This window comes from Leptosomus discolor, chromosome 13 (genome assembly GCF_034619465.1).
Source record: "Leptosomus discolor isolate bLepDis1 chromosome 13, bLepDis1.hap2, whole genome shotgun sequence".
NCBI classification, from domain to species: domain Eukaryota; kingdom Metazoa; phylum Chordata; class Aves; order Leptosomiformes; family Leptosomidae; genus Leptosomus; species Leptosomus discolor.
The window spans coordinates 22,042,386-22,068,628 of record NC_141403.1 but is presented as its reverse complement, the minus strand read 5'-3'; the positions used below and the strand labels follow the sequence as shown (position 1 = coordinate 22,068,628).

The 26,243-nt window shown below is 45.9% G+C and overlaps 1 protein-coding gene across 3 annotated transcripts in view; it reads left to right on the top strand.

Moving 5' to 3' along the window:
- The first annotated feature begins 1,618 nt into the window (after nucleotides 1-1,618).
- Nucleotides 1,619-26,243, top strand: part of SLC66A2 (solute carrier family 66 member 2) — a 65,251-nt gene continuing 40,626 nt past the window's right edge. Inside the window, exons 1-4 of one of the 3 annotated variants that reach the window (XM_086472655.1) lie at nucleotides 1,631-1,833; nucleotides 11,455-11,588; nucleotides 15,665-15,718; nucleotides 16,242-16,283. In XM_086472655.1, coding sequence (XP_086328781.1) covers nucleotides 1,631-1,833; nucleotides 11,455-11,588; nucleotides 15,665-15,718; nucleotides 16,242-16,283 — 433 coding nt within the window. Of the gene's footprint in view, nucleotides 1,834-11,454; nucleotides 11,589-15,664; nucleotides 15,719-16,241; nucleotides 16,284-26,243 lie in introns of all 3 variants that reach the window. The other 2 variants (XM_086472657.1, XM_086472656.1) reach the window with 2 other exon arrangements.

Sequence of the window (26,243 nt, the reverse complement as noted above, 5' to 3'; positions counted from 1 at the left end):
GCAAGGTGGGAAGGAAACAAAAGGCTTCAGAAGCCCTGAAACAAATATTTCTTCCTATTTTTAATTCGGCTCCTTTCCATTCCAGACTCACCACCATTTAACTTTGCTGATACACAGCACCAAATAACAACACACCACTGAGTTGCGGGAAACCCCATCTCACCTCTCGCCTGCGGATGAGCACCAGGAGCCCGCACGGGGGAGAAGGCAGCGCGTCCACGCCAGCACCACGGGGAGCCCAAGGAACCCCCTTCGCAGAGAGCGAAGGCCCAACGGATGAACCGGCCTTCTTTGCGTTGCTCCAGTTTGCCGCCACCTCAAGCCGCTGTTGGAGGACGCGGTGCCCAGGCTGTCACCCCGGTGCCGCGCTGGCACCTCTCTGCTGGCCCGGTGCAAGGAGCAGTGACGGCTTGCTGGTCACCCGCGGTTGGGACACGCACCTTATCGCCCCGCCAGCTTCTCCCAGTACCATGGTGGGGACACCCCCTCGCGTATGGCAGACGCACGGGTTGGGCCTCGGTAAGGAGCCACCGAAATGTCATTGCCACGAAGCGTGACGGAGTTTCCCCTGACCCCCGAGGCACAGAAGGCGGCAGGGGCGGGGCAGAGGCCCCGGGGCGAGGGAACAGGACCCGCGACAGCGCTGCGGGAAGGCTCCGCGGGGACGCCCGGCGGAGTTAAGCACCTCCACCCCCCCGGTCCGGGCGGGCCGCCTGCCGCAGCCGGCCCGTGTCCCCTGGCCGTGCCCGCGGAGCCGCATCAGCGCGGCGACCGGGCAGGAAGCAACGCCCCAGGTAGCGGCGGTGGGACATGTACCGGTACCGCCCGCGGCTGGCTCCCCCCCCCCCCGCCGGTGACCCGGCGCCGGCAGCGCCCTGCTCCTCGGGGCTGGGCAAAGCAACGGGCCGGCCCCGCCAGCCCCGCGGCCGCCTCCCGCCCCACCGGCTGCCGCTGCCGCGGGGGCCCGCGCGCGCGCGGAATCGGCGGGGCGGCCCCGTCGCTCATTGGCGGAGAGCGCGGCCGGTCATCGTGGCGTCACGAGGCGCCCGGGGGCCGCCGCTGCCGCCGGCCCGTTGCCCTCTGTTGCGGCGCGGCGGCGGGCGGAGCTCGCGGAGCAGGTGGGGAGCGGTGGGCGCGCCGGCGCGGCCGCGGGTGAGCGGGGCGCGGCGGGGAGCGGGCGGGGGCGGGAGCGGGAGGCCCCTCAGAGGGACGCCCCAGCAGCCGGGGCGGCGTGTCCGAGCGCTCCTTGCCCGCCGCGCCGCAGCCAGGCGCCCCCGGTCGTGGGCGGGAAGTCCTCTCAGCGGGCGGCTGGCGCTCCCGGGCCGTGCCGGAACCGGGGTTCCCGGCTGCGAGGGAGCCGGTGCGAGGGCGGGAGCGCCGCGCTGTGTTGCGGGGGCGGCCCGCGGCAAGGCGGTGGTCTCGGCTCGCCGGCGTCCGGCTGGGGGCGGCCCGCGGCAGAGCCGGGCTGACGCCCCGTCCCCTCGGCAGGTGCTGCCCCCCGCCAGAGCGGCTCGGTCATGGTGCCGCATCCCGTGCGTGGCTGAAGGCGACCCCCCGCCGGCGAGCTGCAGCGGACAGGCGACCCCTCAGCGTGACTGCCCCCGGGGCAGCCTCCCCGCTTCCCCCCGGCATGGAGGCGGGGGGCTTGGAGTGGCTGCTGGTGCCGGTGCGGCAGCTGGTGTCGTGGGGAGCGGCGGGGGCCATGGTGTTCGGCGGCGTGGTGCCCTACATCCCCCAGTACCGAGACATCCGGCGGACGCAGAACGCGGAGGGCTTCTCCACCTACGTGTGCCTGGTGCTGCTGGTCGCCAACATCTTGCGGATACTTTTCTGGTGAGTTGGTTCGGGGAGGGGGGTGGTGTGGCTGGCTGGCTGAAGGTTCTTCTTCCTCGTTGTAAAGCTTTGGTTTGGAATATTTGAGGAAAGAATGGGGTTTACGTACTTCTTCCCCGCTCCTGAAGAGCAGAGCGCTGCCTTCCCGTGAGCGGGGGGAGCGAAGGGGGCTCAGGAGCGCTGCCTGTGGCCTCGCCAGGTCGGATTGTCAGTGCTCCCGTGTTCCGAAGTGCAACTTTTTAACTCGTCGGTGAAAAAAAGAGGTTTATTCGAAGTCAGATCTTTTTTGTGGCTGACCGTATTTTACGTTTCTCTTGCTCCTCCTGCTCCCTTTTCAGAGCAAAGGCCGCGGTCCCACATGCTTGTTCCAGCACCTAGAACATTATTACGGCACTGGGACACTTGCCATGCGTCCTTGCGTTTTCCCGGGATGCCAGGTGGCTTCAGAGGGGGTTTACTTCTGGAACTCTGTGCACGGCTACGGATGAAAACATTCATTCTTTGATAAGCAGGCAAAAGGTGGTCTGTCTTTCAAAGCAAATTCTTTTTGTTTTCAACACCACTTTCCATATTTAAAGGTGAATTCGTTTCCATATTTAGATCTTGTGCTGCTGGTCAAAGAAAATGTTACTAGGGCGAGATTTCCGTGAATTTTATTAACGTATATTCCTAATTGGTTCTTATAACATAGATGTTACAGCACTGGGAATGTACTTGAGAAACCAAAGATCAAATAGCCTGGGAGATTACTGCAGCCAAGAACAGTTACTCTAAGAATATTTTGACTACAAAATGCTGCTTTGTAGTCCACAAAGAACTGATGGGTAACAGGCCACATTCTTTTGTTGGTTTCCAGTTTCTTTTTAAAGCTCCTCTGGCTCTTTAAGTATAAGGAGCTTCCTGGATTCTTCTACAGCAAAATGCGAGTGCTGTGCTGGAGAGGAGAAAACAGGAGACCCTCTCTCAAGACCAAGCTGGCAGTCCGACTGAGGAGTCGGCACTAGACCCGAGCTACTTGTTGCATTGGACCTGTGTTTTCCTGGGGAGAAGTGTATGGAGCAGCTGTTGGAGAAAGCAGGGAGCAGAAGGGAAGCAGAGGAACTGGCAGGGGGAGAAGTGAAAAGCCCGAGCTGACAGTTGGAGAAGTAGAAGTTGTCTAATTTTTTGTTTCACTGGAGGTAGTTGAAATACATGAATGATTTGCACCTGAGTGGAGATGCCGGCAGTTTCTGGGTAACCCAGGCGAGTACATCTGTTAAATGAAACTTAGGCTATGGAAGAACTGAGAGATCTTTGAGTTGAGTTGATTTTAAGTATATCTAGTTAAGATATGTGGCAAAAGATTAAATACTACAAGTAATGAAAAGTTATAATTGATGTCAATGTTAAAAGATTTATCAGTGCTTCAAAAGAGAGAGAATGCAGTTCTGTTGACAAGATTATGTAGTTTTTAACTGTGAGTATTTAAGCCACGTAATAGTATCACCCTCTGACATGGGCTAGCTCTGCGTAGGCTCTGGTCGTGGAGCTTGGTGATGGTGTGGAATGGCTTCCCGCAGCACGCACATGCTTAGGTGTGCCTGGCTAGGGGGGTGTGCAAGGCACGCTGCTGGCTTGTGGGGCAGCCACTGCTGTGGGGAAGCGTTGCAGGCGTGAGCCTGCAGGATCCTTTCTGCCTGCACTTGCAATGAATTGTCTCTTTCTAGTTCTGTTGAACTGAAAGACAGAAAAGAAGCCTTGCAGATGATAATTCAGTGTTCCCTGCGAGAGAATGTTTTGCTTCTCTGCGTATCAAGATCAGGCATCCCTGGTAGTTCATTATAAACACCAGTAAGTCGTGAAAGCAGCATTGGGGCATATGGATGATTAAAGGAAGGCAGCAGAGCAGGAGCGTCTGATTTCTGTGAACTTGTTTAAAATGCACCCGTAGAGCAGCTTGGCAATTCAGTTTTTGCATTAGTTGTTTAATGTCACCTACGGTTGATGTATTATCTGGGACACAGCACTCCAGATAATTTGACATAAACAGCAGAATTATTTTTATTGTGTATGTAATATTCATTGGAGGGAATTGTTTCTTTTGTTTTAAATTCATTAAATAATTCAATCCATTCTTCTGCTGGAACAAACTGTTCCTACAAGTAATTTTGTTTGTGTATAATTTTTCCCCAATCTGACTTTCAAAGTACCGGTCGATAAGATTACTCGTACTTCCCTTTAGCAAACCAGTCAAGACCTTAACCCGAGTTTCTTCTCTGAAAACTTTACTGACTTATAGCTGCTGGTTTCAGTAGGTTTTAGTTTCTATTCATTACCCCTGGTTATTAAGCATGTGATTTGTGCCAGATTCATCCCTCCCGACTTCCCCTCCATCCTGATCCAAAAATAAGCGCTTGAAGTGGTAACCTTAAAAACTTTAACTTTCAAGTTCCAATAGTGTTGCTTTTCAGGCCTTAATTATTTCTTTAGCTGGCTCATGTTTTGTGTTTTTGTTGTGTTTTTTTTTTTTAAAAAAAAACTTCAAAAACATTTCTGTAATTTGTTTCTGTTGTTACTTCCAGATTTTCCCTGAATTTCATATATTCTTGAATTTGGGGCTCACAGAGTGGAATGTTATGTAGGCAACAGGAACAGACAGTTCCTGCCTTCTGTGCCACGTTTCCTCTGTATTTTCACTCTTGAGTAGCGCTGGTCTTTCTGTACCTCTGTCACTTACAACAGCCCCAGTCCCCCCTTTCCTGTGGCACTACTGTACTTTGTTCACCTCACCTGTGGGGGCAATTCCCTAATTTCCTATTTGTGAAATGGCAGATTCCATGTGTTCTTAAACTGCACTTAACCTGGGAGGGGTTTTTGTTTATGTGTTTTTTGTTTGTTTGTTTTTTTTTCCTAAATGTCTGGTTTTGCAGTAGGTGAAGTTTGACCTTTTGTCTCCCCTCCAAAGAGAATATTTACTTCCTAATCTTCTTGGTGTGTTTTATGTGTCAGTAGAGTTGCAGCTGGTGTATTGGGCTGTGACAGTAGACAATGAACAAAGTACTGCTGAGATCAAGGGTAACAATCCTGCTCCCAGTTACCTGTTTTCACAATTTCTCTTCCTCCAATTAGACTGTCTCTGGTAAGCCACCTTTTAAAGTCAAGAGAACTCAGTGCAGTGCCTCTCTTCTTTTGTCTTCCTCCCACCCAGTCCCTTATTTTCAGGGTATGCTCAAAGAACTTCTGTTTTCGAGTGATGACAGTAACACATGATCCATTAAGTTATTTTTCATGCTTCTCTACTTCACCATGTCTCAAAATGTCATCTTTAAAGAGACACTTAGGCTTTCACTTATGTGTGTTTGGCCTTGCTCTGCTCCAACAATGAGTTACACACCAGAACTTTGTGGAAAAGCGGTGAGAGAGGGCTGGTTTGCAAGAAGGAAGAGTGCCTATGGATAGCACTGGGTGTGGTTCCATTTCGCTTTGTTTGTGCAGACATGGGTTTTGTTTAGGAAAAAGAAAGTAGAAATTTGACCCTGCAAACTTGTGTGGACTGTATGGGAAGTCTTTAGCCCTTTTAAAGAGGATTCTGGAAAAAAAAAATAATTTTGAGAAGTAGACAGTCAGTGCTCACTGCATCACACAATGGGGTCTCTGGTTACCTGTGTGGAAAGCAGATTTTGTGCCGTGACTAGACTTAATATCAAGTTAGCTTTATTTTTAGTAATAATCTATTGTTATAACTTTATGTAATGCTTTAAAGCAGCATTTATTTTGGGGTGCCAGTGTAGCTGCTGGTCATGACTTATGATAGATACCAGCTGCTTCTTTGTTCTAGTCCTCCTGCCATTGTCAGTACTGCTTCTCCCGTCTGTATTCTCCAGACCCCGGAGGTCATTGTTTCTCGCTCTCCACTGAGATCAACTTCTAGACTGGTCAGCCTGGAGAAGATCTGCGCTGTGGGTGAAGAGGCAGTGCAGAACTCAGTGCCTTCAGTTCTGGTACATGAGAAGAGAGAGGGCGTGCTCCAAAAAATCTGATCATTTTTTTTTCCCCCTCTACATTTTTAATAAAACACTTCGTTACCGTTTTTGTTAGCTGATGGCTTATTGTACTTGCTAGAGTTAGCTCTGATTACTTGTTCAAGACTGGTTGTTAAAATACCTGAGGGATACCCTGAGTATTACTGATGCTTGAGCTTTGGGGTGGTTAATCATCTGGTTAGGCTGTCCTAAGCTGTTTTGAAGTTGTGGGCCAGCTTCAGAGTGCACCGTGGCACTTGAACTCCATTGTGACCAAGATGGACCCGTCCTCATGGTTGATGTGGCCTGCAGCCTGCCAGCTGACTAGCTTTGCATCGTCATGATCAAGAACAGGAACAAGAAGGCGGGTGAGAGTTGTGTAATCAGTTGGGGGTGGAGGATACAGAAGAACTTATTTGTGAGTTCTCCCTCTCTTCCCCCATTCTTTTTTTTTTTTTTTAAACAGAGCTTATGATGAGATAAATTATGGATTGGGGTTTTTTTTAAATATTAAAATCAGAATAAACAGCTAGAGGAAAGCGAACTACAGATTTCTTAGAAGTCAGCAGTAGGCATTTTTATTTGTATCTTGAGTAAGTTCAGCCAAAAGTACTTACGCTCCCTGCTAGTCCCAGAATTCTTTGGACTTTTTTTCAGTTTTGCAGCCCATAAAATGCTTTATGTAGTAGTATAATACAGCTTGTATGTTTTCTAGGAAGACAATATTCTTTTCAAAGTTTTTGAGATGCGATTCTGTGGGCCACTGGCCTAAACCTCATACAGCAAAACCATAGAAATCCCAACAACCGAAAATAAAACTGTCCAGTTTTGGAGTTGTTCTCACAAAATAGCTGCTTTAAGACAAACTCTGGAAACAAGTTCTGACAGTCAGGGAAAAGATGAAAGCCATGGAGCGTGTTATTTTTGAGCAAGGGTAGCCCTCTACCCATTCCACATCAGTTCACCTGAAACAAAGTGGCTTCTGAAAACTGTAATGTCAGTAGAACTGGGAGCGCTCTGTGCTGGAGTCAGTGGAATAAGCTCCCTGTTACGAGTAGAGGTTTATTGAGACAAGTATGCAGCTGGAGGTAATTTATAGGAAAATGTTGGACTTGCTGTTGTCTGGGGTGGATTCCTACATATTTATTTATTTTGCTGTAGCGCCTACAGCGCTCCTTGTGGATCAGGTCCCTGCTGTCAGGTGTTCCTGTCGTTTCAGATGGTGGGTCAGCAATGCCTACCTGTAGGGCTTCCTGTGGGAAGGAGAAACTTTTGCTTTTAAGACTTCTGTTTCAAAAATGAATCTTGCCAGCTTTTACCATGTGGGGAACGTGGGATGATGCTATAAACTAAGCTGACAGAGTGACTACAACTTTGAAAGATTGTGTTATATATGGCCTGCTGGTGGAATCTTGCTCAGGCATCGAGAGCAAAGGTGTTATGCAATTCCTCCTTTTTATAAACGTTGGAGAGCAATGATAAAAGGCACTGCTCTTTTGTACAAAAAGTAAAGCTAGGGAGGATTTTGTATGCCCAAGTGAGAAGTTTGTTTTGGGTGCTCTGTAAAGTCCTGGAAGTTTACACGTCGAGGAGAAGCTTGTATCGAGATCCTGCAGTAAAACTAGTTTGTTTCTTGTTCTTCCTGCCGATTAAATTCTGCCGTTGTACGGGCTGTCTTTCAGACAGCTGCCATGCTCCTGCCCTGGGCTATCCGTCATGGCCCCGGGGGGTGTGCGGTACCCCCCATGCCTTCCAGGTTGCCCAGAATCCATAACTTCCCGAAGAGCTGGAAAAGTCAACCCAGAGTGGTGAGGCCTGTGGTAACGATGGTGGCTTCCACTCTTGCAGTGAGCGGAACCGCCGCTGTGAGCTGCGGCGGTGCCATGCTGGGCCTGCCCGTGTCCAGGCGGAGGAGAGGCCCGTGCCCTGCCCCGGGACAGCAGCTGCCGGCGGAGGCCGAAATGGCCTCCTGGAGTGCAGGAGGAAGCAGTGCGGTCAGGGTGGTGGTTTATCTGATTGAACCAACAGCAGTCAGTTCCTTTTCTGAGACATCTTGGGGGAAGAGATGCGCAAACCTCTTGCGTTTGGTCCCGTTTGGGCTTCTTTTGCAGAATTGGCGTTGGCCGTTTTGAGTAGGCCCAGGGCTGGAACAGCAGGGTTATTGTAAGAGGATTGAGTCGTAAGGACAGAATTACATAGATTTGTCAATAGTTAATCTCTGCTGTGACTTGGATGTTTGCTCCCCTTGTCTTTGTCACCCTGAACGTGCATTAATTGTTTTAAGGCTGTTGAAATACTACTGAAATGTAAGACCCTCCCCCCCTTTATTGTCACATTTGACTAGTACAGGAAAAAAATAAGTTCTTTCATTTTTACAATACTGAGTAAACAGCAAAAAACCCTTTGTCTCTTTGTAGTGTGACATGATTATAATACTATGTATTATTATAAGTCTGAGTTCCCTGAATACTGCACGTCACTGTTGTTCACTTTATGTTGCGTAACATTGTAGTTGTGGGGTGAAAATGCACAATAATGATGGTGACCCTCTCATCCCCAGGACTTCGAAGTTGTTCTTTTCCTCAAGCCTGTTCTAGTATCCTAAGGCTCTTCTAATCTGCTTTAATGTTCCTCTCCTCCCAGCTCCTGCTTAGGCAAAGGGATAACGTCTGCAGGCAGAAAGCAAACACCATGGCACAGCACTCTCTGCTGCAGGGCTTGCATCGTGCAGTGCTCCCAGCTCAGGCTGGCTTGAGGCGTCTTAAACTGGATTAGTGTTGCTTTGGCAGGCCCTAATACCAATGCAAGGCACCGTAAGCAGCTTGGAGTGGTGTTTGTTTCCGTGACCCTGAGCAAAACGAGTATTCTGGCTTTACTTTTGAAGCTTCAAGAACCCAACAGTGGTCCTCGACGCTGGTGTTCCCTTCAGCCGTCTTGTCCAGATAGTGTGATGTAGGCCATGTCCCGTGTGCTCTGCCTGTCGGTGCCCGTGGCAGCTGTTTGATTCCCTGTAGGTGTGACCTAGCTTAGAGGGTTGTGCTGCCTGCAAGGCTCGACTTGGAGTGGTGTTGGAGGGATGTATTTCACATGAGTATGTTTTGATGTGTAACCTGTATTGTCTTTGACTGGAGGGATGTAAAAAAAAGAAATCTACAGGTGGTGTGCGTTGTTTGAAGTTCCTGTAAGAAATTTTGCATTTCCAGTTTACCTGTGTGAGTTTTGTTTTACATTTTTTTCAAATTTTAAGGGATCGAGGATCTGCAGCAATACTTCCAGTAAGGCAGTGGTGATGGCAGATTGTGACGATCAGACAGCAGGTGGCCATGCTTATGTGTGTTTGTAGTGGGTGGGTGTTTATTCTGCAAGCAATACTTCTGTGAGGCACCCATTACTGAGTGGCAAATAATCTCATCAGCGGGCAGAAACTAACCTTGCAGTGACCTGCAGCTGGATTTACCATCATAATAGCTTCTAGCTTATCGTGCTGCTAGCTCAGGCCTTCTTAAATGCATTACTGTACTTTGACATGCAAATGTATTTGTGATCAGAAACGGTTTTTCTAAACCTGATGTAAACCGTTTTAACTGCTCTGTAATTCTGAGTAAGTCTTTCCCATTTTTTTTCTCGTTCCCTGAATAAGAGACAAATGGAACAGTAGTGAATTCCAGTAGATCAGGGGAACTGGGCCACAGTCAGCAGCACAGGGTGACTGAGCTTTAGGATCGTGGGCATAGGGCATAGGCTCTGCCAAACTTGTTCTTCTCCCGTTTTAGCTCCTAGTGTAGTGAAGACCTTATCCAGAGTGCACGCTGCCTGTGATTACGTGCATCAGTTGTGTTCCTTACTTCCTTCTTCATAGCTTCCTCCAAATCTCTTATGATAATGGCTCTCATGTGCCCACCGCAAATCCATCAACAGTAGAAAGAAAGGGGGGACTAAGGTACACGAAACTGCTATTCTTCCAGTAGCTACTGGTGGTGCCTTTGGCAGCGGTGCGGAGGCTTAAGGTGGTGGTGGGGCACTTCTCCTTAGCTGTATGCCGTTAGGCAGGAAATAGTTGGCTGTTTTCATTGGCGTGGGCTGCTTGGCTGTTCTGCACAGGAGGATTTCCAAGGAAGCTAGTCAAGGACTTTACCATCTCTCTCCTGTTTTGTGTTAGTTGGCTCGTAACAAGAAAACATCTCTGGTGGAATGGCTGTAGTGGGAATATGCAGAATTGTGTGAGAGTGTGTGATGGTGAACCTCGCTGGTTTTTACTCATGTGGGGCTCTACCATGAAAGTAGCTCAAACGTAAGAAACTAAATTTTGCCAGGGTGCTAGAAACCAAAACTGTCAAGAGGAGGGCAATGGCTAACATGCCTGTGGGGCTGGGGTCTGAGGCAGCATGATGTGCTGTGAGGAAATGCAGAAAGCTTGCGTGCCTCACGGTGCAGGCTGAAGGAGTTGGGGAGCACAGCAATGTGTTTTCACCACATCCCTCCCTCAGCCTCTCTTGTCTTCAGGGTGTGAAACCTGGCAGAACTGAGCACTGTGATGTGTGTGCAGCCTTCCTATTGTAAATCTAATACGCTTTGAGGGCTGCATATGAAAAGCTTCCACCCTTTACCCCTGATGCGCTTCCTGAGTGAGTCTGGTGGGGATTGCTGAGCTTTCATCAAGTAACGCAGGAAGAGGAGCTTGGAGCTTCACTGGCCATCACCGCAGGGTCTCATTTTATTGGGGCATAACCTTGTGCAAGGACCCAAGAGTGAGCTCTTCGGTCAAGACTGGCCACAATCTGAGTTCGTCTCTCTGTGTTATGTGCAGGAAGGGCTCAGTAGTCCCAACCAAGCATCATCTGTGAGCGAGGAGAAATGAAATTGGGGCAAGGGGGGAGGGCAGTGGAGGACAAGTTACGTGTGTTGGAATCCCACAGCTTTTGGACTTCATTACTTCCCCCAGCCTTGGTCCAAATTGGACACAAATTGATGAATTGATTGGTGTGTTCTGCAACCAGCTTTTTCCACTCAGGTGTCTAGAGGCGGTTGAAGCAGAATACTTTCCCAGCCTTGTAGGAAGATGTTGTATTAAACCTAGCAAGCAAATACCTGTGGGTATTTATTTCTTTGTAGGGCAAGTGCTGTTGTTTTTATGACTTCACCTTAAAAATGAAAAATGGAGAAAGGTAAGTTTTGCACAGAAATCCTTGTGAAATCTACAGACTGGATGTGGAGAGGACACGTAACTGGTATTAGTGCAACATAACTCTCTGGTCTGTCTGTACTGCCTTGGCTGCTCAATGAATCTGCTTCTGCTTTCAAAATAATAGGTTTGCTACTGGCTTTGGAGACAAAGCCTTAAGCTTCTGGTTTCAGAATTTCTAGGGTCAGACCACAGGGATGTTGTAATAAGGTTCTCATACTCCTGTAAGGGGATGGTGACTCTGAGCTGCTCTATGTGCATCTAGGTTTGGCTGGTGACTTTCTCTTCCTCAGCCTTTTGTACCTGTTACTGTTAGGATTTGCTTTTTCAGGTGCTTAGATAGGATCAAAGAATGAAAGTAACTGTGTAACAAGTGATATTTGTCATCTTTGAGATGTTTTATATATTTTCTTTTCCTGTTTTTTTTTTTTTTTTTAGGTTTGGAAGGCGTTTTGAATCCCCCCTTTTGTGGCAAAGCATTATCATGATCATTACTATGTTACTGATGCTGAAACTGTGCACTGAAGTACGTGTGTCCAACGAGCTAAACATAAAACGCCGCTCTTTTGCAGGTTAGTGACAGGAACTGGCTTTTGCAGGATAAATCTTTTTGAAAGCATGGTGTACTGAATTTTGGACAAAAGTTCTGTCTGAATTGCGGTCCGGTCTCCTTTCTTGATAATTCAGTGTAGCATTTCCTGAACTTCTTTTTTGCAACTGCTTTTTTCCAGATAAATATGTCAAGCTGTAATTTTATTTCAGACAAGTCTTGGTTCAGTCTAGAAATCAGAGTTCTCCTTCATATTTTGAACCACGCCCTGGGTATAGAGCTGGATGTTATGCCATTGTGCTAGCCTGGGTTTTTTTTAAGATCTTGGCCAGATTAAGAAGTTATTTTCTTCAGCTGTGCTTTCTACCAAGTTCTTAGGTGTGATCGTACACTATTATCTGAAATTTTATTTTGCAATTGCAAACACTTTCTTTTGTACATTATTTTCTACTTACTGAGTTATTTGCTGACAAAATAGGAGGTGCTGTCATATCGTAGTTGCGAAACTGTCTTTTTGTATACTGTTTCCTTGGGCTTTAGTGTGGGATTAGTTGGGGTTTATGGAAATTTTCACATATATTTTATTTTGGTTATTTTTTAATTTTTAGGCATTGATAACTTCAGTCGGGGCCAGAGTATTATGCTTTACTTAACGAAAATGTTCAAGCGCTGTGAGAAGTCTGTGCTTTTTTCCCCAGAGAAGAAATGTGAGAAGGGTAGTTTTTGTGTTTCTCTGTTGACTTTAACTTAAAACATTTTGTTACAGCTTATTACCAACAAGAACAGAATTAATGCTGTCAGCTTTTTGTCAGTTGTTTTGCCAATATGGATATATAATTTATTCTCTCCGTCTGTTCCCTTCCCTCACTCCCTAATAGTCGAGGGTCTGAGCCAGTTCCAGATCTCCGCAGCCGTCACTCGAAGGCAGCAGGAGCTGGCTGTGCAGTGGGCTAGTTTATCTGGTAGCTCAGGGAGCTGCTCCCCTTCCTGCCCATGGTGAGCGTAGTGGGAAACCACTCAGGTAAGTGAACTCACGTGGCAGAGGAGCGGCACTCCAGCTCCCAAACACGAGCTGCTGTGTTCACAAGGGTTGTTGGTCTGGTAGGATGAATGGCTTTAAAACTCCTTTCAGCCAGATTTAGCAGCAGTTAAGATCCAGGAAGCATTTGGGAGGGGCATGTGTGCTTTCTCCCTCCTTTGCTCTCTGCACTAGTCTTTTGGGAGGTGGCAGAAAGGTTTCTCTGTTTGCCCTTTCCGAGGGGAAATGATCCTCGTGCACCTTTACACACACACACACACTCTTGCAGGCTCCTTCGGTAGCCTTTGGACAAAAAGGGAGGCTATTCAGTTTAGTAGCTAGCCCTCTTTAAACATATGGTCTTCTAAAGGATCATCGCTCTTTCCCTGGCCAGGTAATGGAAACTCCTCGAGGTTGTGTTGTGTCCTTTGATCCTTTTTCCTGAAACTCAGTGTGTCATGTGTTCGATTGGCTGGAGAGACTGATTTTTACCTACTTGTGGACCTTCGTTATTCGTTTTCATGGAGAAGCTTGCATCCTCCCACGAACTTTGAGAACAGCTGAAATCTTTTTCTTACCTGTGATTGATTTTTAGTAAGGCCAGCTATAATGTGGTGGCTCAGACTAAGCGTATAAATGCGTAGAGAGCTCCTTTCAAGTGAGGCAGAAAGGTAGGTTGTATTTCAGGCACAGTGTGAGTAGGAGCGAGATCCGTGTTTCTAATCCTACGCCTAATCTTATCTCTTAAATTTTATGGTGATCTAGGCAAGCTGATAAATCTGTGACTTACTTTCTTTCCTCATAGCTTACTGGGGCGGTGAGAAGCCAGGTTTGAAGTCAGTGTTTTTGATTAACCTTACAGAATCCTGAGGGGAAGGTGCATAATTTCTGAACGATAATATAATTTAGTATTTCTCACATGGCCAGTCTTCAATTTAAACATTTTTCTTCTTTAATTTCTATCCTCCCTCTGAATGTTTCTGCAAAATAATACAAAATATTTGGAATGTGAATACAATAGTATATTTCAGTGGAAGGGAGTTTGCTATTTTCTTGTATTGCTATTAAATGTGGTATTCCCCCCCCGCCCCAGTCACATTAGTATATGTTTATCTGTGTGTTTTGAATTATTTGGGAGTTGCCTGCCTTTTTCTTTTTTTTTTTTTTTTTTTATTATTCTCAGATAAGGTCCCTTAAGTAATAGCTAGTTCAGAAGGAATCTACTTAAAATTTCTTGAAGCATTAAGCAGCAATCTCTCCTAATCCTGACAAGCTTGTTCTCTAGTCTGTTTTGTGGTGTTACTGGGTTAAAATACATATCAATAGCTATTCAGAACCTAGACATAAAGCCATTCAGTTGAAATGCTTGTACTTTCATTTACAGGGTAACTATCATAGCATGAAAAATACAGTCTCCCTGGACTCGTTGCATTAGTGTTTGATGATTTCTCTGTTATTTCTCAATTATGGGATTTCCTCCCCTGCCTTCTAGTCTTGAAATGTGGAAGTTGAAAGTGGCAGAGCCCATCTTGTGCTGCTGCTGCCTTCTCTGACTTTCTGTTACGGGTACATAAACTTTGTCCTTCAATTACATGATTGGAGACAGAGTAAGTCCTCTTTATATATCCAACTAGTATTATTTTTAAAACTTTGACCGTATAGACTGTTTTTAACTGTTCTGAATTGGAAAAAACCACCAAACAAACCCAAAACAACAAAACCCACTGACTTTATTTTAAAAGCTCCAATGATAAGACAGTTCTCTGTCCTGCATATGAATACTTTGAAAGCTATGTGAAGGAGATTAAATCGGCAGGCATGAACAATACCTCCTTATCTTTTAACCTTTATTTCACGCCACTTTAATTACATCTTGACTGCTTTAATGCAGATCTCCTGGTGCTGCCATTGTTGTGGTAACAATAGCTCTCCTTATGAAGTTCCCACTTTTAAATTGGTGTCTGTGCAGCTCTATGTATGCTGTGTCATTGGCGCAGCGATAGTTTCTTTTGTTACAGTTGGTTTTGTTCAAAGCATTGCAGTATTTCTGGGGCATGATGGTGCTACCGCGCTGGAGAGCTAAAGATTGAAAAGCAAAATGTGCATGTGCCATGTGTTGACTGGAGAATCGGGAGGAGGCTGAAGCAAGGTGCGTACAGATACAGACAGCTAAAAACGCCTGATCAGCTCTCGAAAATGTTGGCAGGCCAGAGCAGTCTCTTCATATTCTTGCAGAGACAGACACTGTACAAACAACCCTCTCCTGCTTTCCCCAACCTCTCTCACACAAGGATTTGATTTCCGTTATGCCCAAGACGTTGTGACAGCTTTTGAGCGCCTTCAATGATTCTGAGCATGCTGAGTGGATGAACTGTACTGAAAACCAGTGGATGGTGTTTGTTAAAAACGGGCTCCTGGACGTCTCTTCTTATCCCAGTACCACCCAGGCTCCTTCACAGGAACACGGGCTCCTGTGTTTTCACGTGAAGGTGATTTCCTCTAGTCACTCGTGCAGTTTTGTCTTCCTTCCAACTGCTGGTTGTCTTAGCCTGCTTTAGAACCTGTATCCTATTATAGCACTCTGATCCCTTGAAGAGCTCTGGTTTTGGCACTGGAAAGCACTCTTGCGTAATACAGGGTTTTCAACTGACAGAAGAAGGCTGGAGTGAGAAGATTTAGCATGCAGAATGATTGCAGATGAGGTCTGCTCTGTCCTTTTTGATATGACTGGCTTAAGCTCAGGCTTTTTGAAACTATTTTAGAACAGCATTTGCCACAGGAGGCAAGGCAACTGTTATTGTCTTAGCTGATTATACACACATATGTCCACGCTCGGTGTTGCTGAGGTGACAACTTGTTTTCTCTGATCCTGAAAAGTGTATACAGGAACAGTTAAGCTGTCTTGGTTCGCTGTTTTTAAGTCTTCATTTTCTTCCTCTAGGTACGCTGCTGATTATTTTTTTTATAAGCAAAATGTACTAACTGACTAAACTGTAACTAAAAGACCCACTGTTGCATTTAATCATACAAGTCTGTTTGTCTCTCCTTCCTTTTATTTTCCTCAACTGTTTTTTATGTAGCTGCAGATAGTAAGGATGAAGAAATCAAAGCACCTCCCAAGAGATCCTATCTGGGTATGTACTGTACAAACCCATTCTGCATGGAGTTGTCCTCTCAACTGCGTATTTCGTGCTTTGCTACTTTTTGTAACCATTTTTAGAAATGACCGCATGATCATTTCTGTAGAGAATTTTTGTGTTACCTTTTCTTGACATACTAAAACTTGGTGCATGCTTTTTTTTTTAATTTTCCCTTCCCCACTTTTAATTTTAATAGAGGAAAAGCTGCTTTTAGCTCTATTTCAGAAACCAGATTTTTGAAGACAGTTGAATTTACCACGTTGTGTATCTTAAAGTTATCTTCCTTTTTCCTTCCCCAAGCTAGACAACCAAAATGTTACATAATACAGGGATCCATCTTTTCAGACTCGTATTCCTCCTCTTCCAGCTCTGACTCTGGAGTAAACTGTGAGAAATACAGGAGTATGTTTCAGCATTGTTCAGAGTGCTAGATAAGGCATTTCCCACAATGCTTGCTGTTCAAGCAAAATGCCTTCATCCTTGTGACATTTTCTGGCTTGTTCCCCTCTTCAATTAGAACAGCCTCAAAGTCATCATTTGGGAACTAGTAACACTTCAGGTGAGAGCTTCGAGTCTTCAGTTTCAGAGTAGGACTCTATGCTCTTTAATTTACCTAGGGAAGAGGAGATAGTAGGTGAAAACCAGCTTTGCAGTATTTTAAACTCTCAGTAGTTGAAAAGGCAGTTTTAGCCAAGTCATGGCAATTTTGTTTTAAATTAGTTGGGGTATTGCATTAAGGAAGTTGTACCAACTGGAGACCCAGAAGTTCCCCGTAGTAACTTGTAGGCTGATTTTAATGGAACTGACTCAGAGTCTCACATTGATACTAGTTATGCTCTGCTGCAATTCTTGAGTTAGCAAAGGGTCAGCTGCAAAAATACAGGGTAAAGCAGAATGTTACTGGTGCAAAAGGAGAGTCTCCTGTATTTGCCAACACGCACAGTTAATTAAACTGGAGTTAGCTCTGAGAAACACTGCCGGAGAGTGATGTTAACCTGAGTGCTTTCTTGAGGCCATAAGACCGTTCCTGCTAAGGTTAAAGACTCTCTTCTAATGATTCATCTTCCATATCTCCCCTTTCAGATTTAGGGGCAAAATACACCCTTTGGGAAATTTACCTTTATTGGTCCGATACCAGTATTTTGCAAAGCACCTTTTCCTTTTGTGTTCTCAAAGCGTTTTTTCTGGACTTGGAATAAAACTATTTTGGTTTTCTCTTTGTCTTTAATTGTAGTTTGTAGTCATTCTTACTGGCTTGCAACACTAACCAATGGAATGTAAACTTTAAGCAGTCCTGTCTTCCTTGTGCCTGTATTCCTCTTGTCTTTTACTGGTATTCAGCAATGCTTTATTTACAGTGTCAGAGCTCCTAGCTGTGATTGAGTGGATTATTTAAAAATGCTTTAAGTGGTTAAAATTAAACAGAAATAAGTTACTTAATGTGACCTTTTACTCATTTAAGATTTTTTTTTTTTTTTCCTTGTCTGTCTTTGGTTGAAAAGTCGTTGGCTTGGTAGTTTGATAGGGTAAAAAGCTGAGTTTTGTAGAAAATAGCACCATACCTCTTAATCCAGCTGATTTAAGCCTGAAACATTTAGTTAATAAACGTTACTTGAACTTCATTTTGGGATTGCTTAGCAAAATGGCATGAATTGAATTATCGCTAAGGAACAGGACAGTCTTACACTACCGCTCAGAAGTTTAAAGACTGGGCTGGACAAGTCTGAATGGGGTGATTGCTCCTGGTGTAAACAAATGAGAAATGTTTTGAGGTGTTTGTGTGTAAAGTACATACAGAAGTGTATCCTGGTGGTTCAAGGAGTGGGATGGTGCTTTACGTCACAGCGTAAGTCATACTTCAACTCACGGAGGGCCTAACTGAGCGGTGTCCTGCAGTGCTGGGCTTTGCTGCAGCTCTGGGGAAGCTCACTTGGAGGTTAGGTAAGGGGAGTATTTGCTGTACTGTCACGTGGTAGTGGATTCTCACAACGTCTTTTAGTGAATTTGGATTAAACTTTTGTTGAAGAAGAACAGATTGGCTTTTTCATTTCCCCTGTTTATTTCAGTGGTGTAAAAAATATTCTTCAGTATGTTTTTAGGCTTCAGAAACCATTATATTACTTTCTTTTTCTGGTTACATAGTAAACATTATTTTCTTGTAGAACCATTAATCTGAAAATGTGTTGGTCTACCAATGAATGTCAGGTGAGCTTGTTAGATAAATACAGAGGCATTTGTTTGATGCCTTTCTTTGAATAGCAACTGAGCTCCTGCTGTGCTCCCTGGGGTTGCTTTTAGGTCTGTGTTATTGTCAGTAATCTAACAAACCACTCAATGCCACTGTTTTTCCACACGTTACCTGAAAAAAGCCTTTATCTGGCACATGACTCTGAAAACTGACTTAGCAGTCAGTGCTGAGGGAAGTTGAGGGTGTGGGGGAAGGTTGCTGCAGTTTCACTGACCTAAGTAAAATAAATATCATTTATAGTATGGTGGGCCCCGGAGTGTAGGTTTCCTGATTTCATACAGAAATAAAATTATTCCCCTTTCTCTGGGCAAAGGGAGGATTAAAAAGGATTAAGTATCCAGTTCTGAAGGAACGATGCTTTATTCCCTTTGTTTTATGATGCAAGTATCTAGTTCTGCCTAGCGCCGGCTAGCGTTTGATGGCTGCCGCTGAGGTGAGCAAAGCAGCAGCTGAGTGATGTTGGTTTGGTTTTTTCTTGATGAGGTGTTTTAGAACAAATGTGGATCGATGTCTTAATCTGTTACACTAAAATACAAGTTTCCTGGAGGGAGAGCCAGCGAGTGCGCGTGCCCTCTGCGTGTTGGAGATTGTTGGGGCAGAGGTAAGAGAACACGGAACAAGGCATTGCTCCAAAGAGGCTGTGTCTTTTGAAGGTGTTCAGAGTGGTCTCCTTGGTGTGGCAGGCAAGTGAATGGGACTGGTTTGATTTTTTTTTTTTTTTAAGTAAATGTTTAAACATTTTGAAGGACTCTTATAGTAGATCACAAGGGTTTTCCTTCCTCCTCTGAAGCTGGTTTTAAGACTTGCCGTATTACTGAACCCTGAACCTTGCTTTTAGCCCAACCAAAGAGTTGTCCAAGTAATATCAAGTTTTAAACCAGTAGTAATAAAATGACAAAAACTTAGATTCACCAAATAGCTGTTAAAAAATATTTAAAACTAAGTTTTTGGGAGGAAAAAAAATGTACAGCATCTGTGTAGTTAACTTCACAGAGTTAGTATCTGCATAATAACGAAGAGAAGATATTGAGCAGGTGCAGTTATCTGCTGCATGGTTTACACTGGCAGTGTGACTGCCTGGTGAATAATTCACACTTTCACCTCTTTTTTTGTCCACATGCTTTACGTACCATGAGCCAGCCGATGCCCCGAGTTAAGTTAAGCGTTGGCACTCTTTGGAACAGCACTATAGCTTAGGTGTGCCGTGAAGGATGTAAAGGTCATTCAGTCAGCTCTCTGGCTCCCTCTGTTCAGAGTGGTTGGTCTCCTGGGGTTCTGTGCGGGCGTCTGGCTTGCACGCGTGCGGGCGTCTGGCTTGCACGCGTGCGGGCGTCTGGCTTGCACGCGTGCGGGCGTGCGCTGTGATTTTCTGCGGGGCCCTGTAATAACGTACACCCTGAGCAGAGCTGAGGACGGAGCAGAGACACGGTTTCCCTTGGCTGGTGGTGGCAGCCCTTTGGTTTCGTTCGAAGCGTGTGACTTCTGCACCGCTGCATTCCCTGCAGGGCTGCTGCAGCTACGTACCTAACAAAAGCACAGCTGCTGCTGGGCTGCCACTGCCACCGCTGCCGCTCGTGCATGACCGCACATGGACCTGGAGGGCTTTAGATCCCTTCTCCCCAGGATTATGTGTATCCTTGTTAAACTAATTTTAGAGGATTTTGTGGATTTTTTTAGGGGGGGTGTCCAGGAGAGGGGATTGTAACGTGTGTCTCTGTGAAACTAGGTTACCAAAAGGACTTTTTTTGTTTATTAACAGAGTTCTAGTTGTTGAAGAATTAAGGTCTATTTTGCCTGAGGAAGTGGCACCTGGCTGCTTTGGCACTTTGGGTGTAGTTCTATGTACAGTAGGAACAGTTATTTCCCCTTGTCTTTCTCTGCACCATTATTTAGACCTTTTCAGGAGACAAAAGAAATGAAGAAATGGAGATTCTAAGGATGAAGTGGCAATTTTCAGTTTGTTACAAGTAAATACTTAAGTTGAAAACTGTAGAATCCTTGGGGTTCTTTTCCTAATACATAATTTTGGTTTCTTAGTTGATGTTGCAGATGAAACGAACAGAAGTCTGGAAGATATCTTGTCTATCCAGGTATGGGTCTGTGCTGGAGGTCTAAGTTACTGTTCAGACATTTCAGAATAATTCAGTCCAAATGGAACACTATTAATTTTTTTTTAAAGGAACTTAGAACTCTTTGGCGTATTGAATGATAACTTTTTTTTTAAGATGCAGACAAGGGGAGGGAATCATTTAATTAAAAAGGTTGTTCTTTTATTTTCATGATGAATTTGTTTCCTGAATCATTGCAAAACCAATACTAAAATACTTTTCTTTCAGAAAACTTGAGAAAAATAGGTTTGTGTCAGTCTGTTTTCTGGGTCCAGTGTTATGTTTCTCAGTAGACGCTCTCTTTCAAGCTTCAAAGTACCATTTAGTGTAAATCTTTCTTCAGTTCCTCAGGCTAATGGGCCTCAGATGAAAAGTTGTACTGTGGCCTTTTCTGTCCTGTTGAAAAGTGCTGGAAGTCCTCAGCGGGAGGGCATACCTTTTTGCAGGCCTAGCTAGTGTTATTCAGAAGTTATAAACGGCAAGAATGAGTTTATTTACTTAAGCTCTATATTCCAGAGAGACGTTTTCCTTTTAGAAAAGACAGCTGGGAACAGAGGAACCCAAATAATGGTTTATGATTGTTGAGGCCTCTGTGCAACTATGATCTGCCCTCTGGTAGTTTGCCCTTTCAGTAGCATGAGAGACTCAAACACATACACATGCACCCAGTGAGGTGCTGGGAGGAGGCCAGTATGTTTACTGCCCGCCTGTGTGCTTGTTACAGGGTGGAACATGGCGCTCTGTGTGAAAGCACATTCCTGGCCACGGCGCAGTATTGGCTTTTCTCTTGTTCCCTGATTCCCCTGTGCCGAAGGCAACTGGGGCACACGGCTGTGAGGGGGAGCAAGGAGGGAGACTTGCAGTAAGTCTGTCCGTAGACTTGGAGCTGCTGTGGAGAGGGATCCAGGTGGGCAGGTTGCTCTGGCAGTGCATGGCACGTAGCAGGTTTGTACGTGAGAGACCAGCGGTGAGGTGCGTGAGGGTGAAGTGTTCACCAGCTGTTTGTTTTCGTGGGAAACATGGGTGAACTCGGCGACGGTCGGGGAAGAGGCTGACGTTGTCTGCATGGGCGAGACATAAAGTATGAGGCTTCCAAGCCTTAAGCCGATTTCAGGTGTATTGCTCCATCCATGAACTACAGACATACCATCTGTAGTCGGACTAAGGCCACAGGGAATAACGTGGCTGTCCCAGTGGTGTGGACTTTCTCGGGTCGGCAGCTCAGCCCCACCAGCCGCTCGCGCACTCCCCTGCAGCGGCGTGGCGGGGAGAATCAGAAGAGTGAAAGGGAGAAAACTCAGGGGTTGAGATAAAGACGATGTAATAGGTAATGCAAAAGCTGCATGGACAGGAATCTCAAGCTTCAGTAAGGTGCCTCTATCACAGGCCTGTGTTATCTTAACACAGGTGTTCTACTTGGCCAACACACGAGACTACACAAAATTAGTATGATACGCGTGGTTTTTCGACACCCCAGCTGCCATCACTTGAGCATGTTTACAGTCTTCCTTGTCAATCCTACGTTATTTTCCCACAATGAGCATCTGCATAAGGACCATTTATCTAGATTGATTAAATACCAATATTGCACCAAGTAGTCAGTTTTTAGACATCTTGGCATTCCTGCCTCAAATGGTTTGTCTTGAGTTTCCTCTTGGAGAAAGGTAAGGTATTTGGAATGTTTATTATATAAAAAGAGAAGAAAAACAAAAAGAAAAGCTGGTTCTGTCCAGACACCAAGAAATGCCAAGGACTCATGTCTTAATCCTGCTTTCTGGTTTATTAGTGTGTGTGTGTGTGATCTCTGGAGAACCTGTTACTTCATGCTAGCACAGGGGTCCTTTTCAAGTTGCAGTCTACATTCTTAGTCAGCACAGTTCATGCTGAGTTCTTACTGGGTCTGACTGTTATCTGAAAGTGGAATGACGTGTATCTGCCAAGTAGACAGCTCTTTTGCCTGCTGCCCTGCTGTTTTCTTTGTGTAGGTGGCATCATTCGGGGACGAGAGGGGTCTTGTTTGGGTGGTAGCACTTAATCCTGTTTCCAGAATTTTGGTTAGCACAATGATGGCTGAACAGGTTCCTGCTGATTCCAGGCTTTGGATTGGAACTTACATATTTTATCTTCTTTTAAGATGAGACTAAGATTGGCAGGCAGAGAGGTGATGTCCTTTAACAGACTGCTTGGACGGGGGGGGGGAATGTTTTCAGCTGTACAAGCTCTTGTGCAGGTCTCAAACAGAAACAGTGAACTTCAAGCTTGATTCAGTTTGGAAGCTATTTTTCTCCAAGTTTAACTTGTTTGTCAGACCAGTTAAGTGAGAAGAACAGTGTCTACCTGTCAGGTCATGGTCCCCCGTGGGATGGAGAATGGGATAAACACCTGCCGTGGAATGTGGATGGGTGAGTTGTGTTTCAGGAAATACTTTTAGCATGCAATGCAGCCAGCAGTTCTAGAGTGTCTATAATTTTTGATAACCATTGATGAATTTTAGTTTCTAGGCTTGTCATTTGGCACCTTGACAGGAAAAATTTCTTCCTGGAGGCTTCCTCTCAGAGATCAGAGATGGCGTCTTTGACAATGGAAACCTTATCTGGCCGGTAATGTTTCTGTCCTTTGAGTTTGTTTGTGAGAGTTTGTGTATAGTGGTTGTTCCATATTAGCCACATGTTTTCCACCAGGCCATTTGATACACTGAGTGAAATATTTTACATTCAGTGATAAGTATAAGTAGCATCCCTAGGCTTAGAGGGCTGTATTGGAAGGGTCGTTGTAGAAAGTATTTTTTCAAAAGGCTTGGGACACTGGGAATGCCACTGTCCTGGTTTGGCTGGGACAGAATCGTGGCTCAGCCATGCTGGGCAGCCCGTTAGCAGTCTCACACCAGCCAGGGTGGCTGACCTGAGTGAGCTACAGGTGTAGCCCATACCATCGTGTCATGGTCACTATGAAGGGGGAAGGTTTACTGAGGAGAGAGAGCTTCTGTGAGGTTCCTGCTGAGGTTCCTCCTGCTCCTTCTCTGGCTTCTCCCGAGGACTGCTCTCCGGTCGGTTGTGACAACTGCACGTTCATTTGGCTGAGTACATCTCTGTTGGTATTGGTGGTGTTTTCATTAAATCTGTTGCACTTCTGCCCACGGGGCTGCTCTCGTTTTTTCCCCGGTTTCCCTCCCTGGCTGGTGAGGGTTCATCGGGTGATAGAGCGACTGTTACAGTTTAGCCCTGGGTACAGCCTGCCCACACCTTCTTTTGGTTCTTAAACTTCCAAAACGTTAAGGGCTGAAGGGATTATTCTTATCAATGCATGATGTGGGCAATAACATTATGCTTATGTAGTATTGTAGTACACGCAGTAACCTGTAGTCAAGCTGGTTCATCATCATAGTTTGAAAATCTACAGTTTCTTGATCCGAAAGGTCCGAAGTACCACTTGGTCAAGTGAAATGTCCTCTGGTTTTATATTTTAACAGGTTAGCTTTGAACAAGGGACTGGACTAGATGTCCTGCAGAGGGCTCTTCCAATCCAGGCCACTGTGGGATTGTAAATAAAATATTCTGCTGATGGTTTACTGTGAGACCACCACATGTGATTTGAAAATAAGTCCTTTTGTTCCTTTTACTCACTTCTCCATTTCAGTGTAGGATATGTATGTTAGCTAATGAAGAGTACTTCTACAGTAATCAGAAGTACACTATGTTCTTAGTTTTGTCCGCTGTATTAGCTTTGTAGTGTTTTGCATCGTACATGTTAATTCATTTGGCTCCTGTTGGTGGTGGTAATCGAACAATATACATCTTCTCTATCCCTAAAACAGGGAGTTGAGAACGTGTTAACATGTGTTTACTAGTGATCAGGGCAGGGAACCTGGAGGGCGGTGATATATTTATGGGGCTACCACATTTTAAAATTATTATTTAGCTCCCTTTGAGTTTTCAGCTTGCAGGCAGTAGGGAAAACAGCCAGACAGAGACTTGTAAAATCTCTGTTGAGTCAGAATGGGCCTTCTGATCCCTCCTCTTGAACCAGCCTCGCTACTGCTTTTCAGTGGCTTCAAGGCGCAGATGGAAGCAGGCCGTTCTTTTTATTGACTTCTGAGGCAGTTTACAGTGCTTGAGCTTCTAGCTGAAAATGCTCTGCCAGGTTGAAGGTGGCGTGTGAAGGGCCCATCCCTGTTCTGCAAGCCTGTCTGCTGCGGGAGAAAGGGGCTGGAGGGGCAGGACATGGAGGCAGGTTAAGTGGAGCGAGCGAGGCTTGGGCAGCAGGGAGGCCTTTCCTTTGCCAGGCAGCGTGGAGCGCACGCTGCAGGGGTTGGGGGAGCTGGGGGGAGCACTGTGGCTGTTGGTCTCTCAGCCCTTTTTTATTAAAAAAAAAAAAAGAAAAAGAAAAAGAGGGGGGCAGGGAAAAGAAAAAAATCCTTATCTGCTACAAAGAAATTCTGGTTTTATCTTAAACTGAGAGAAAACTGTCCTTCCACACCCTGGGAGAGAAGACAGATGCTAAAGGTGGCTCTCCAGTTTGGCGTGAGCAGTAATACCGACCGTTTCAGGAGTGTGCTGCTCGGGATTCTCGCCGGCTCTGGCTGCGCGTGCCCCTGGCCAGCCCTGTGGGACCTGTCACCCAGCCCTGGAGTCTTGTGGAAAGAAGATGGTGTGGACAAGGTCTGTTGGAAGAATGTGCAGCGGGAGAATTGTCACTTCTGGCACAAGTACCGCTTCTAGTTGGGGGGCGGGGGGGGGGAACAAACCTGCGAATAAAACGTGGCCTTTGCTTGTGCTGCCTGTGATGTGAGAGGAGGAAGGAGAGCTGATAGCCACATCGAGCCGTGCGGGGGTGTTCCAGGGTTTTCCAATCTTGCCTGCTGAGCTGCTCAACTGGAACCTGGGTGAGGAGCCTGATCCTGCCTTAGGGCTGCGATGGTAACTGTAGAAATAGTGAATAAACAGAGATTTTGAAAAAATCCTTTCCTTCGTGGTGGGAGCCAGAATAATTAGGTGCTTTAACATCAGCAGTGAAACATCTAAATGTTCAAAGACAACCAATTTCTCTGCCCATCCTGCAGATTGAGGAGCACGTATGCAGCAAAGCTGCTGCTTCAGTTTGATGGATGTGAGAAGCTTTTGCAGTTGCCTGCTGCTTGAGCATGTCACATGCAGCTGTGTACTTGGTCACCTCTGGATCTAAATGGTGAGATTTGTTCTTTAAACAAGGTCACAGAATAATTTGGCTTGGAAGGGACCTCAGAGGTTATTTGGTCCAGTTTCCTGCTTGAAGCAGGTCCAGTTAGAGGAGGTTGCTTGGGGTCTTGTCCAGGTAGGTTGTGAGTATCTCCAGAGATGGAGATTCCACAACCTCTTTGGCACCTGTGCCAGTGTCTGACTGTCTTCACGGTGACAAAGTTTTTCTTCCATCTAATTGGAATTTCCCATGTTGTAACTCGTGTCTGTTACCTCCTGTCCTGTCACCATATGCCTTCAAGAAGAGCCTGCCTCCATCTTTCCTACACTCTCCCCTTAGATAGCTGTGGGTAGCAAGAAGCGTTATCTTCTTAAAGAGAACAAGCTTGGTTCTCTTAGCCTCTTCAGGTACACCGTGTACCTTAGCCCTTTAATCATCTTGGTGGCCCACCGCCGGGCTCGTTTCAGTAGGTCAATGTCGTTCTTGGACTTGGGAGCACAAAACTGAACACAGTACAGTCTTGCAGGTATTGAACAAAGAGGAATAAACACGCCTTTCCATCTGCTGGCCACACGCTTGCTCAACTGTACAGCCTAGTAAGTGATCAGCTGCCTTTGCCGTGAGGACACACCGCAGGCTCGTGCTCAAACTGTCTGCCAGGCTACCCTGCGCCAGTCTACAGAGCTGCTGTCTAGTGAGTCAGCCCCTGCACCCGTACCGGGGTGTGTGGTTACTCCTTCCCAGCTGCACGATAACCCTGAACTTCACGGCATTCCTGTCAGCCCCTGTCTCCAGGCTTTTGAATAGCCGTGCTGTCCCTCAGTTTAGCACTCGCTCACCCTAATTTGATACCGTTAGTGAACTTGTTAATAAAAGATATTAAGAGTGTTGGGCCTAGTACTGATCACTGTGAGCTGCCTTGTAACTGGCCATAAATTGAGTGTTTTTCCTTTGCAGGAAAAATCCTTTGAGCCTGATGATCCAGCTG